This window comes from Lynx rufus, unplaced genomic scaffold (assembly GCF_022079265.1).
Source record: "Lynx rufus isolate CCGP_SWC_20201006 ecotype Redwood Valley unplaced genomic scaffold, mLynRuf1.p SCAF_6, whole genome shotgun sequence".
NCBI lineage: Eukaryota > Metazoa > Chordata > Mammalia > Carnivora > Felidae > Lynx > Lynx rufus.
In genome coordinates this window covers 8980333-8994520 of record NW_025814878.1, presented here as the reverse complement: position 1 = coordinate 8994520, position 14188 = coordinate 8980333, and the positions used below count along the sequence as shown (strand labels likewise).

Sequence of the window (14188 nt, the reverse complement as noted above, 5' to 3'; positions counted from 1 at the left end):
TTTCTCTCAGCAGCGAGAACTCTGCGATCGTTTCCCATTTCAATTGACTCTGGATACCACTCTTCCCATCCCAATCTTACAAAATCACTGAGGTTATGTCTTTAATGTGTTCACGTGGCTCAATCCTGTCCTCTGGGCCTCTAAGAGACAGAGAAGACGTGATACAGACCTTGAGTCTGCGCAAGATGGAGGTGACCCGCTTCTGCAGGTTGTCCCATCTCTGGTTGCCTTCGTGAACCATCTGCTTTAGGCTACAGGCAGAATCGGTGCGGTTCTCTCTGGCCAGGCGACGGTACTGCTTGTTGATCAGCTCCAGCTGGGTCAGGCTCTCGTGCACCTGTCGCTGGAAAGCCTAAGACCACACAGAAGCATGTCAGAGAGGGCACTGGCGAAGAGCTGTCACTCCATATGGCCTCATACTGCAGTGGCAGGGAAAGGACAATTTCATCTTTGTTTAAAAAAATTTTTTGATGTTTATTTTTGAGAGAGAGAGAGAGAGACAGAGAGAGAGAGAGAGAGGCAGAGAGGGAGGTAGATGTAGAATCCAAAGCAGGCTCCAGGCTCTGAGCCATTGGCACAGAGCCTGATGTGGGGCTCGAACCCATAGACCATAAGATCGTGACCTGAGCCGAAGTCAGACACTCAGCTGACTGAGCCACCCAGGTGCCCCCAAAAACGGCAATTTCTAATGAGGGTTTACTTCCCCTTATTAATAAGCAGAGTAATATGACCAGTGTGGCTTAAAGGAAGGAAGTAGATCAAACAAAAATATGAAAGGAATTGGTAAATATTAATAACTATGTATGGATATATACAAATACATACACATGTATGATATACATATGTTCATATATTATAGTTTTTTAAATGATGAGCAGCTTGAAAAAATTTTCCCATGAAACATACTAATTACACAAATATTTATGTGCGCTGAAAGTTTCAAAAATTTCTGATGTCAATACTGAGCAAAGATGTCTGTAACAGAAATTTCTCTTTATTTGCGAAAGATGCAATCTCCTAAAGATCTAGAAACTGCCTCAATTCTGATGTCCATTAAAAAAACTAAAAACACTTCTTTGCAGAAGGTTTCTAAATGCAAGCTGTTATTAACTTTTAAGAAAAACAGTATAGTAAAATTCACGTAACCTGAGAGAAAAGTTTGGAACATGCTCTATTTCTTTTTTGTTGTTCCCATGAGTTATTCATTTTTTTATAAAACATTTTAGAGCTTATGCACCACCATATGCTGTAATGTCTATTTATTTATTTATTTTTACAATCATTTATTTCTACCATGTTTTATCAATCATCCTTCATTCTTGGTACAGTTCACATATCTGGGACAAATTTCATAACCACACTGTCACTTTTAATGATTACAAGTTTTTAGGGGCGCCTGGATGGCTCAGTCGGTTAGGCATCCAACTTAGGCTCAGGTCATGATCTCACAGCTTGTGAGTTCGAGCCCCACGTCAGGCTCTGTGCTGACAGCTCAGAGCCTGGAGCCTGCTTCCGATTCTGTGTCTCCCTCTCTCTCTCTCTGCCCCCTCTCCCAGTCACTCTGTCTCCCTCTCAAAAATAAAAACATTAAAAAATAGTTTTTAAATGATTAAAATGTAGACCTCTTGTGTCTATTTATTTTTGAGGTTACCCTATGCAATAGTTTCAAGTTGCTAAAGGTAAACTCTTTCTTCTTCTTGCTCTCTGCAGTACAACATAGTTCTCCATTAAGAATCATTTGGCCAATATAAAATGAAGCTTTGTTTTCAAACTCATGTGTATGATTTATTCGTGATGTTTACCCCAACAACACACAGAAAATTGTACGATGAAGTGGTCTGAACTCCTCTAAATCGCCAAATTCTTCTTCCTTTGGCTCGTCACACTGTTTACTTTCTAGCACATCTGTGCCTCAGATATGGCTTTCCTTTGGAGAGTTGCTTTAAGAGACTTCATCTTAGGAAAGCTAATCTCCTATTCTACAAAACAATTTAAATGATTTCTCCAGAAAAGGAAGTGGTAAGGAGAGTTCAGCTTTTGCCATTATTGGGAGTCACAGAATATGTTTTCCCACTGGCGTGACGACAGGCACCACGGGTAGGTAGCCAGGTCCATCCCAAATCTGCACGCATTTGAACAGGCAAAGACTGCCCTCAAATTTTGTTTTGTTTTGTTTTTTTCTTTAGTTTATTTCTGTCTCTTAAGAACATTAACTAAAAGATAAATGATAAAATCATTTATTATAGAAGCTAACCATATGGCTAACTTTTGCCATAAAATCTGAGCGTCTAAAATAGCATCAGAAAGGACTGTACATAATCTGCTTAGTAGTATAAGCCAATTAGAGGAGGTTTTAACCTTTATGAAACACAGCATAATAAGATGGGATTACATGGATACCTCCCTAGCACTGGCTCACACCGGGAGGACCTCAACTCTACTGTGTAGCTCACTGTGGTTTTGCACTAGAAATTTTCAAAGGGAAAACATTTTAGATACAAAATTATTTTCCTGGAATTCAGTGGCAGAGTGACACATGAATCCATATTCAGACATCAGGATAACTCTTATTTATTTTACATAGTATTTGAGCATTTTTATAGATTCAGATAGCTGCTCATGTATGACTCTTTGATTATAAACCCCACAAGCACAAAAAACAAACTTCATGCTTACTCTAACTGGCCTCAAAAAAAGCCAGGTAAACTGACATTACAAGGTAAAAATGAATTCAGCTGGATTTGGCTGGATTTTTAGTCTTTTTTTTTTTTTTATCATCATGATCTTATTTTTGAGAGAGAGAGAGAGAGAGAGAGAGAGCGCATGAGTGGGGCAGGGGCAGAGAGAGAGGGACAGAGGATCCAAAGCAGGCTCTGTGCCGGCAGAAGAGAGCCGAAGTCAGACGCTCAACCGACTGAGCCACCCAGGCGCCCCTGTAGTCTTATTTTTAAACATCTCAAGAAGCCTGAGGCAGAATTAGTAACCAAGAATGACTTTTGTAAGATACATGCACCAGAACTTTGCTGTCAGTATCTAGGAGCACACATCTGCCTATCAGTGGAACTGATGGAAAAAGAAACTTCAAATTGAAACATGGTGAACTTTAGGCTATGTCGCTTCCTCCGTGAAAATGAGAGGCAGGTGTTGGGGTATCACCATCCCACAGGGATACAGGAGACTTGAGGTCACACAAACAGGCCAGATACTGCGGTCAGTTAGTGAACATTTCCTTCATGAATACGATTATATTGCCTGCTATTTTTGTCTCTGTAATTGAAACGTCTTAGTGACTCAAGAATGGCACTGCACTTCATTTGTCATTAGAAATGGCTTATAATTATCTTACTTAATTCTGGAGCCAACTCTACTTTATCCACGATTTAAAAATATATATACCTGGGCGCCTGGGTGGCTCAGCCGGTTAGGCATCCGACTTCGGCTCAGGTCATGGTCTCACAATTTGTGAGCTCCAGCCCCACGTTGGGCTCTGTGCTGACAGCTCAGAGCCTGGAACCTGCTTCAGATTCTGTGTCTCCCTCTCTCTCTGCCCCTCCCCTGCTCGTGCTCGCTCTCTCTCTCTCTCTCTCAAAAATAAACATTAAAAAAAATTTTTTTTAAATAAAAATATATATACCTATTCTCTAATTAGGTAAAACAAAAGTCAAGAAAAATATATGAAGAGAGATTTTGATAGTATGAAACAACATCATATTCTCATCTTAGGTGGTTGATAGTGAAGAATTATGAAATAAAAAAATGCCAAGATCTTTTTTGGGGAATCATGATTTGTGTTTTGTAATAGAATTTCTTATCATTGTGACTTAATTTGTAATTCTTGATATTCTTAACTAAAAACCTCATTTCCTCCCTTCGTTGCCTACTTATGAGGCAGTAATAAAGATGACCACAAAGTCATCACCCAGTTGTTTGAACAAATAATGTGTGGGCGAACAGTTAGTTTATGTCTTGAGACGCCAACGACTAGCTGGCTATGCTCATTGCAAAATAAGGATGAAATATGTGGAATTAAAAATCACCTCAAATTTCTTTAGTTCTTCCTTGGCAACTGTATAGAGCACCCCGGAAGAGCTGGGGAAGGCAGCTGTCCTTTCTGAAATCTTGAGCCAATCTTCAAAACGAGAATAATCGTCCAGAAACTTCTGCCACAATCGCCACGTCTCTTCAATTCTGAGACAGATAATGAAAAAACAGAATCTGATTGTTTGGGGACTGTTTAGGCTCCAGAACCCTGTTTGATGCCTGCAGCAGGGCTAAGAGAGCCCAAACAACCATCCGTTGTGCCAAACAATAACTGTGCCTTCAGCCAAATCTGACCAGAGTGAAAAAGAGACAACTGTTTGAGCTAAAATGAAACAGCTGTGTGTTTTGGTTTTTTTTTTTTTTTAACCCATCCTGCAGCTTTGGATTTGGAATTAGTCAAATTGTGTATTACAAGCACATAAAGTGACCTGTGCTATATATGTGCAAGGGAGTTCAGAAGTACAACACCATGTTGGCAGGGAAAACTCACGGCCAAGGTTCCACTGAAATCAAACTAAGGTCTGAAAACGCATTTAAGTCCAAAATCAAACTCACCCTCATCAAAATTAACCTATGACAGCAAGGCAAATATTAACTTTTCAAGAGTTCTCCGAACAGTACAGAAGATTACATGTTACTGTAAATCGTTATGGTAATTTTCTAACCCAACACTACTTTTTACTGCCTTGAATTTCAAAGGTTTTTTTTTTTTCAAAGATAAGCTCTTTGTTTTATTATTTCATTTTTAATAAAAATAATATTATTTTTCACACCTCCAATTCTGCAATAACGTACTTGTTCAGCAAGGGCATATTTTTATTTTTTTGAATTATATCTAAACTATTAGGTCAGGCATAGTTTGGCTTGTTATATTCACATACAGTAGTCCCCCCTTATCCGTGTGGAATATGCTTCAAGACTCCCAGTACATGCCTGAAACTGTGGGCAGCACCAAATCCTAAATGTCCTTTGTTTTATCCTCGACACACATATGATAAATTTAATTTAAAAATTGGGCACGGTAAGAGATTAACCACAGTAACCAATGATAAAACAGAACAGTCATAACAATCTACTGTAATAAAAGTATGTGAATGTCGTCTCTGTCTCTCAAAATATCTTATCGTACTGCATTCACCCTTCCTGTGATGATGTGCTGACGGATGAAGTTAGTGGAATGACCTACGTGTTGGGACTAGCGTTAGGCTGCTATTGACCTTCTGACTGTACATCAGAAGGCGAGATCTTCTGCTTCTGGATCCTGCTCAACCGTAGGTAACTGAAACCATGGAAAGAGAAATGGGGGACAAGGTGGGGGGAGACTACTGTAATACCTGTATACCTACTTGTTTTCCAACTAAATGTAGAAGACGGCAAGTTGGGGAAACCAGTGCTATTTTTGGACATTGCAAACAAAAGGAAGTGGTAAGCAATGGATACTCTGGGTGGTCACTTTTTTCTCTTTTTGGTCCTTCCTCTGCCGCAGCTCCTTGAACCTCCCAGCTTACCTGAGCCTCCTCTCCATGGACATGGCACAGATATTCCTCCACCGCCGGTCCAGGTTTCGCGTAGCCTGCTGGATGGAGTCACACTCCGCATCTGTGGCACAGGCGTCACAGTCGTGCAGCAGGACCTCACACAGGTTGAGGACAGATGCCACACCCGTGCTGTGTTTCTCGATGTCTCTCTGAAGCTCCTGTGGGGAAGGAGCCATGCTTGATTCAAGTACTCGGCCACAGATGCGAGGAGATGCAGCAGTATTCACTGACTGATAAATGGTTAGGCAAAACCCTGACAGACACCTTATTTCCTTGCATGAGGTTTCTTCAACTTCATTTACAAAATACGGCAACCTCAAAAATATGAGAAAACGAATCTAGGAAAATTCTGGCTAGGTGAGCAATGCCAAAATATAAATGGAACGAATGAAATAAACTACATTAATTACATTAAGAGTAAAACTAGCTTCTTCAGTGATTGAAAAGTAAATCTTGTCCCAGACAGATTACCACTTCCATTCCAATATATCGATCAAGCAATCAAAGGAATACATGTGCTCTTATTAAGTACTGCCACTTAAGAAATGGGATTTCATCTCCAAAGATCCGCAAACTGCTTAAAACAGCTAATTCCACCATCACTAAAAGTACCATGATTTAAAAGATCTAGGTTCTCTTATCATGTATGACATCATAACATCAACAGCTTCCTCAGGGAGCAATTTTAAAGGTAGGGCAGAAATAGAAAGATGACAATGATAATCAAGGCACTGAATTTCCCCAGTATTCCACCACGTAGAGTCTTCATGTTAACTGCATAAAATGTAAATGCAAAATGTATGTTACTTTTTCTATTGAGCTTTAAAAAATTTTTTAAATGTTTTAATTTATTTTTGAGAGAGGGAGACTGAGTGTGAGTGGGGGAGGAGCAGAGAGAGAGGGAGACACAGAATCCGAAGCAGGCTCCAGGCTCTGAGCTGTCAGCACAGAGCCCGATGCGGGGCTCGAACTCACAAACTGCGAGATCATGACCTGAGCCGAAGTCAGACGCCCAACCGACTACGCCACCCAGGCGCCCCTTCTATTAAGCTTTTAACTCAATTTGCTCAAAGTATTTCATTATCAAAAGCGGGCTACTGGTAATTTTGCTTGCCCTATTCATCAAGGTCCTTACTGTGTTTTCCTTGCCTTTAAAACTATTCTTGGATTTTTCCTAACTTTATTCTTGTTCTAATGAGAATTCCTCAACTGACTCAAATAGCTGAGATTTATATTTTTGTGTGTATATTCTTCCTCCTATTTTTCTCTTTAACACGCCGTTACTAGGTCTTCTATGCAAACATTAGCTTACTGTCAAATGCAGTAATGGTACCTTTGATTAATATTTGGAGATTTTATGAACTAGACAGAAGACAGATTCTATAAAAAATATTTCTATTTTCACTAACAGTCCTCTCAGATCTCTTACATTATCACTTTCAGTTATGGGGAAATCATCACAAGAACTGCTGGTCTAAAAAATATAAAATTGAACTCAATATTTACTCAAAGATGAAGACAGAGACATCTGTGAATGAGATCACCAAGTAAGTTTTAGGTGTTAAAGTGCCTTTTGTAGAAGGATATACATTTGTAAGTAGTGTTAGGTACATCAACATAATCAATGCATTTTAAAAAGTTATGGCACTTGATTTAACTTCCCCCAAGTACTCAAAAAAGTACTTTCCAGCTTTATTGAGATATAACAGATATATAACATTGTGTAAACTTAAGATGCATGATGTGATGATTTGATGTATGTATATATTGTGAAATGATTACCACAATAAGTTTAACTAATATCTATGACCTCACATAGTTACAGTGTGTGTATGTGTGTGTGTGTTGAGAACTTTTAAGATCTACTCTCTCAGCAACTTTCAAATATGCAACACAGTATTGTTGACTATAGTCATGCTGAACATTACATTTCCAGAATGGATTCATCTTATAACTACAGGTTTGTACCCTTTGACAACCTTCATCCATTTCCCTCACCATCACCCCCATCTTTGGCAACCACTAATCTACTCTCTGTTTCTATGAGTTCAATTTTTTTTAGAGTCCACATATCAGTGAGATCATACAGCATTTGTCTTTCTCTGTCAGACTTATTTCACTTAGTATGATGACTTTAAGGTTCATCGACGTTGTTGGAATGGCAGTATCTCCTTTTTTATGACTGAAGAATATTCCACTTTGCATATATACCACATTTTCTTTATCCATTTATCAAATTATGGGTACTTAGACTGTTTTCATGTATTCACTGTTGTAAATAATGCTTCAATGAATGTGGTGGGTGGAGATACCTTTTTAAGATAGTGATTTCATTTCTTTCCAAAATCTACCCAGAAGTGGAATTTCTGGATCATATGGTAGCTCTATTTGTAATTTTTTTAGGAACCTCCATAATGTTTTCCATAGTGATGATACTGACATTCTCACCAATAGTGCACTAGGGCTCTGCTCTCTCCACATCTTTATCTTTTGGTTTTTTGATAATAGCCATTGTAACAAGTGTGAGGTGGTATCTCTTTGTGGTTTTGATTTGCATTTCCATGATGATTAATGATGTTGAACATTTTCATGTACCTGTTGGTAATTTTAATATCTTCTTTGGAAAAATGCCTACTCGTGTCTGTTGCCCATTTGTAAAACTGGATTATTTTTGTTTTGTTTCGTTTTTGTTTTTGCTATTGAGTTGTAGGAGTTCCTTATATATTCTGGATATTATCCTTCTCAGACATGTGGTTTGCAAATATTCTCTCTGATTGCAGAGGTTGCTTTTTCATTTGGTTGATCATTACTTTTGCTTTGCAGAAGCTTTTTAGCTTCATTTAATCCAAATTGTTTGTTTGTTTATTTATTTATTTTTTGGTTGTACTTTTGGTGCCATATCTAAAAAATCATCTCCAAAATCAATGTCAACAAGAATTTCCCCTGTGTTTTCTTCTAGGAGTTTTATGGTTTCAGGTCTTCCATGTAAGTCTTTAATACATTATTTTGAGTTAATTTTTGTAAGTGGTATAAAATAGGGGTCCACTTTACTCTTTGGCACGTGAATGTCCAGTTTTTCCAAGATTATTTTTTGAAGAGACTATCCTTTCCCCATTGGATATTCTTGGCTCCCTTGTCAAACATTAGTTGACCATATATGCATGGGTGTATTTTTGGGCTCTCAATTCTGTTCTATTGGTCTATGTGTCTGTTCTCATGCCAGTATCATACAGTTTTGATTATTATACCTTTATCACATAGTTTGAAATAAATAAGTGTGATACCTCCAGCTTCGTTCTTTCTCAGGATTGCTTTGGCTATTTGGGATCTTTTGTGATTCCATATACATTTTAGAATTATTTTGTCTATATCTGTAAAAAGTGCCATTGAAATCTTGACTGGGGTTGTATTGAATCAATAGATAGCTTTGGCTGTATGCTCATTTTAACAATATTAATTCTTCCAATCTCCACACATGGGGTATCTTTCCATTTATTTGTGTCTTCTTTAATGTCTTTCATCGGTGTCTTAATAGTTTTCAGTGTAGAGATCTTTCAGTTCCTTGGTTAGATTTATTCCTAAGTATTTCATTGCTTTTGATGCAATTATAAAGGAATTGTTTTCTTTTCTTTTTTTCCAGGTAGTTTATTATTGGTGTACAGAAATGCAACTGGGGCGCCTAGGTGGCTCAGTCAGTTGAGCATCCGACTCTTGATTTCAGCTCAGGTCATGATCTCATGGTTCATGAGATTGAGCCTCCCATCAGGCTCTGAGCTGATGGTGTGGGGCCTGCTTGGGATTCTCTCTTTCCCTCTCTCTTTCTCTCTGCCTCTCCCCTGTTCTCTCTCTCTCAAAATAAATACATAAACTTAAAAAAAGAAATGCCACTGATTTTTGTATGTTAAATTTGTATCCTGCAACTTTACTGAATTTATTAGTTCCAACAGTTTTTTGGTAGAGTGTTTAAGATCTTCTATATGTAAGATTATGTCATCTACAAAGAAAATTTTGTATCACCCTGTCTGATTTAGATGCCTTTTATTTTTTTTCTTGTCTGATTACTCTGGCTAGGATTTTGAGTACTATGGTGAATGGGCCTGGTGAAAGTGGGCACCCCTGTCTTGTTTCTGATCTTAGAGGAGAAGCTTTCAACCTTTTACCACTGAGTATGATGTTAGCTGTGGGCTAATCGTATAGCCTTTATTATGTTGATGTACATTTCCTTTATAGACCCACTTTGTTGAGAATTTTTTATCATTTGAATTTTGTGAAATGCTTTTCCTGCATCTATTGAGGTAATACTATTTTTATATTTCATTGTAGTAATGTAAAGTATCACATTTATTTTTATATGCATATGCTGAACCACTCTTGCATCCCAGGGATGAATCCAACTAAATCATGGTGTATGATCCTTTTAATGTGCTGTTGAATTTGGTTTGCCAGTACTCTGTTGAGAATTTCTGCACCTGTATTTATTATGGATATTGGCCTATAGTTTTCTTCTCTTATAGTGTCCTTATCTGGCTTTGGTATCCAGGTAACGCTGGCCTAATAAAATGAATTTCAGAGCGTGCCCTTCTCCTCAATTTTTTTGAACAGTAAGAAGACATGGCTTTAATGTTTGGTAGATTTCACCTGTGAAATCATCTGGTCCTGGACTTTTCTTTGTTGGGAGGGTTTTGATTACTGATTCTACCTCCTTACTCATTATGGGTCTGTTTATATTTTCTATTTCTCCCTAATTCAGTCTTGGCAAGTTGCATGTTTCCAGGCATTTACCCATTTCTCTCATGATCCTTTGTATTTCTTGTAATGTCTCCATTTTCATTTATAGTTTTTACTTATTTGGGTCCTCTGTCTTTGCTTTTCTTGGCTAGTCTAGCTAAAGGTTTTTCAATTTTGTTTATCATTTCAAAGAACCAGCTCCGTTTTTTAAATCTTTTATGCTGTTTTCCTATTCTCTATTTCATTTATTTCTGCTCTAATCTTTCTTATTTCCTTTCTTCAGCCAATTTTGGGTTTAGTTTGTTCCTTTTTAGTTCCTTGAGGTACAGTTATTTATTTGAGATTTTTTCCTTCATATAAGCATTTATCACTATAAACTTCCCTCTTAGAATTGCTTTTGTTGGACTCCATAAGTTATGGTATGTTGTGTGTTTCCTTTTTGTTTAGCTCAAGATATTTTTTAATTTTCCTCGTTTTCTTCTTTGATCAGAAGAAGTGTGCTGTTTAATTTCCGTGGATTTGTGAATTTTCTAGCTTTCTTCCTATTCTCGATTTCCAGTTTCACATCACTGTAGTTGGAAAAGACACTTTATATAATTTACATTTTCTTGAATTTGTTGAGACTTGTTTTGCTGGTGAGGCTCTGTGATCATCGCTAGTTGGGTGAGGTCACAGACTGTGCTCCCTAACAAGGCAGTGCCTGGTTGGACTCTGTGATTAGGTACGGCTACAGGCCGGGCTCCACGATCACTCCTGGTTAAGTGGGATATCAGGCCGTGCTATCAGACCACATGGTGCTACCGGCTGGACTCTGTGTTCAGGTGGAGCCATAGGCAGGGCTGTAGGCTATGCCCTGGGATTAGGTGAGGTGATAGTCTTGGCTTTGCCATCAGGTGGGCCACTGGCTGTGTTACCCTACTGGGCAAAGTTACTGGCTGGGCTCTCTGATAAAGATGGACATTCAGCTGTATCACAAAGTGTGTGGGGCTAGAGACTATGCTCTGTGGTTGAGCTGGGTCACTGTCCAGGCTTTCTTGTCATGTGGGATCACAGGCTATGCTTGGTGGTTGGCTGGAGTCACGGCTAGGCTCCCTGCCTGAATAAGGTTGCATGCTATGTTCAGCAATCAGACAAGGCCATAGGTTGGATTCCACTGCTGAGTAGGGTTACCATCTGGGCTCTATGGCTGGGTAAGGTTGTAGGCTGGGCTCTGTGGCTGGGAAGGCTGTAGGTTGAGCTCTGAGGTTGTCCAAGGTCACTGTCCAGACTCCCTGATGATGCAGGGCCAGAAGCTATGCTCAGCAGTTGGGTAGGGCTCCTGGCTTGGCTCCCTGCTCAAGCAGGGCTATTGGATGGGTTCCGTGGCTGCCTGGGTTCTCTGGCCAGGCTTCCTGGTGGGGAAGGATGAAGGCTATGCTCAGCTGTTGGGCAGGGCTAGGAATTGGCTTCCCTACCCAGGTCAGATGGTTTCTAGGGCTCCAAAGTCAGTATGGCCCATTGTCTGGGGACCCAAATCAGGCAAAACGGCCAAGTGAACTCCCAGGTCAGACAGGGCCACTGGCTGGGCCTGCTGATGGGCAGAGACACAGGCTGGGATCTCTGCTTGGGTGCAGCTGCAAACAGGAATGCAGTCTGCCAAGACGTGAGTGCTGGCTGCCATAATCCTCAGCCCCCTTCTCACTCACTAACTCATCCCCAATAGTCAAGCTATACAAGATCCCTTAGTGATTCTTACGAGATGAGATCCAAGTGGGCTTCCTGAGAAGGGTGTGGGAGCCAGGGAAGCCAGATGCCCATCTTGGCCACGAGGTGCCCTCTCAGTGCAATGTGGTCAGAGTGTGGTCACTCCTCTTACCCTTTTAATGTGGTCCTTCTGGTCTCTGGGGTCCAAGTGGGTGCTTTATCCTCATGGTTGGGTTTTGGGAATTTTACAGTGGTACCTTGTTTATAGATAGTTGCTTGCTGGCCTTTTTGTGAGGGAGGCTTAAGTCAGAAATAACCTATATAGCCATATAGACGATGTGACTCTACCCTGGAGCAGACACTCATGGGGAGACCATTGTGGAAACAAGGGCCAGGATATGAAAACCAGAACTGTAACTGACAGATTGCTGGAGGCCCAATATAGACAATTGAATTAAAAATTCCAGAGGACCCAGTCATGGGTGGGGCTGCACAGTTTTGTGAAATTTACATCCAGGAGCTCAATCAGATTCCCACAGTAAATATCAGAGAAAAGACCCCTTGTGCATCTGCTCAAAAGTTTCTGTTAAAATCAATTTATGAAATAAGCTTGAGGGGTGTTATAATTATGATTAAATGCTCTAATACAGATAAAGAGTTTAGTTTCAGCTTTAACCTTCATTGATAATGGTCCTGAATTGACATACAGCGTTTCTGAATTTATCCTTATTCATCCATAACACAGAGAAATTTGACAAAATGTTCTCTGAACCCATCTCAAGTCTACATATATTTCTGCCCAATTAAGTATGTAATAATTAAGTACACTGGCAAGAGAAACATATAGAAACCCCACAGAGGGGAACAGAAGAACATGCATTTCTTATCAGTTTAATCTCTTTTTAAATATTCAAGGGAATTTTCCCCTTTGGAGACAGATTACTACTTATCTGCCTTTTACAACATGGATCACAAATGCTATAATTTTTTACAGAATCATGGTTAACATTTGCCACAAAAGAAACTGTAGTGAATGTGATAGAATTGAAGTAAAATTTACTAAGCACCCACTTTGTTCTAGGTGCTGTGCTAAATAATTTTCATATTAATTTTTATAATAACACTGTGAACCATGCACTCTGGTGATCAGCATTCTATATATAAGGAATCTGAGGATTAAACAGTTCATTACATCGCCCTGGGCTATGCAGCAAAGAGGTGAAGCCCAGATTTGAACCCAGGGAGTCTTTACTTCTAACCACTGGCATATAGTTGTTTCCTTTTTTTTTTTTTTTCAACTTTAACTTAAAATTTAATTAAAAGGCAATATGAACATATATTAAAATATTAAAAAGTCAGAAACTACTGCCAAGCTTCCAGTGAATTAGTTCCCTTTTCACTCCTGATTCTCATTTTCCAGAAATAACCATTTCCATCTCTTGGAGCTCTGTCTTCCTGTTTTAATTTCTGTATTTCTAAGTAACAAGTTTATGTTGCTATTTCTTGATTTTTAAAATTTCGACATTATCTATGCTTCTATAGTAGAGACGGAATCAACTTTAACCTGACTCCCAGGGCTCCAGTTACTGTTTGAGCACATCTTCTAGCTAGAGCAATACCGTGGTTATTTAACATGATTACTTAATATTTTTCACATCTGAGCAACAGCCTATACTACGGTTATATTTCTTTTCATATATATATATATATGAATGCATATATATATGAATATATATACATATGAATGCATATATATATGAATATATATATATATATGAATGCATATATATATATATATATATATAGCATTTATGGAATCAGTAGCTCTCTCCTCTCTTTAAAACATGAACATTCCTAGCCTCTATCCTTTCTCTTATGGAGTTAATACAACTCCTTCCATTATGGTTAAGCCCATTAGGTTATCTAGTTCAACTGTCTTACTCCTAGTAGACATCCATCCCAGAGGAGCCAACTCCCTACTCCAATGTGAACAGGGATTCTCCAGGCTTCAGGGCAGCTGGCATCTGGGATGTTCCTTCACCATCTGTCCTGGGAATTTTCTTCTCTCTCAGGTTTTATATTATTTTTCTTCTCGTTTTTTAGTATATGTGACATCTTTCATTAGCTTCCTGAGAATATATGCATAGGAGGTAAATATTTTATATATTAAATGGCAGGTGCAGTATTCTAAATTATAA

General features: G+C 38.9%; 1 protein-coding gene across 5 annotated transcripts in view; it reads right to left on the bottom strand.

Moving 5' to 3' along the window:
* SYNE1 (spectrin repeat containing nuclear envelope protein 1) overlaps nt 1-14188 on the bottom strand; it is a 473246-nt gene that overhangs the window by 28147 nt on the left and 430911 nt on the right. For all 5 annotated transcript variants that reach the window (XM_047102923.1, XM_047102922.1, XM_047102925.1 and 2 more), the window contains 3 exons: nt 5550-5737; nt 4038-4188; nt 170-352 (listed from right to left, as the gene is read on the bottom strand). In XM_047102923.1, the coding sequence (XP_046958879.1) occupies nt 170-352; nt 4038-4188; nt 5550-5737 (522 nt within the window). The remainder of the gene's footprint in view (nt 1-169; nt 353-4037; nt 4189-5549; nt 5738-14188) is intronic.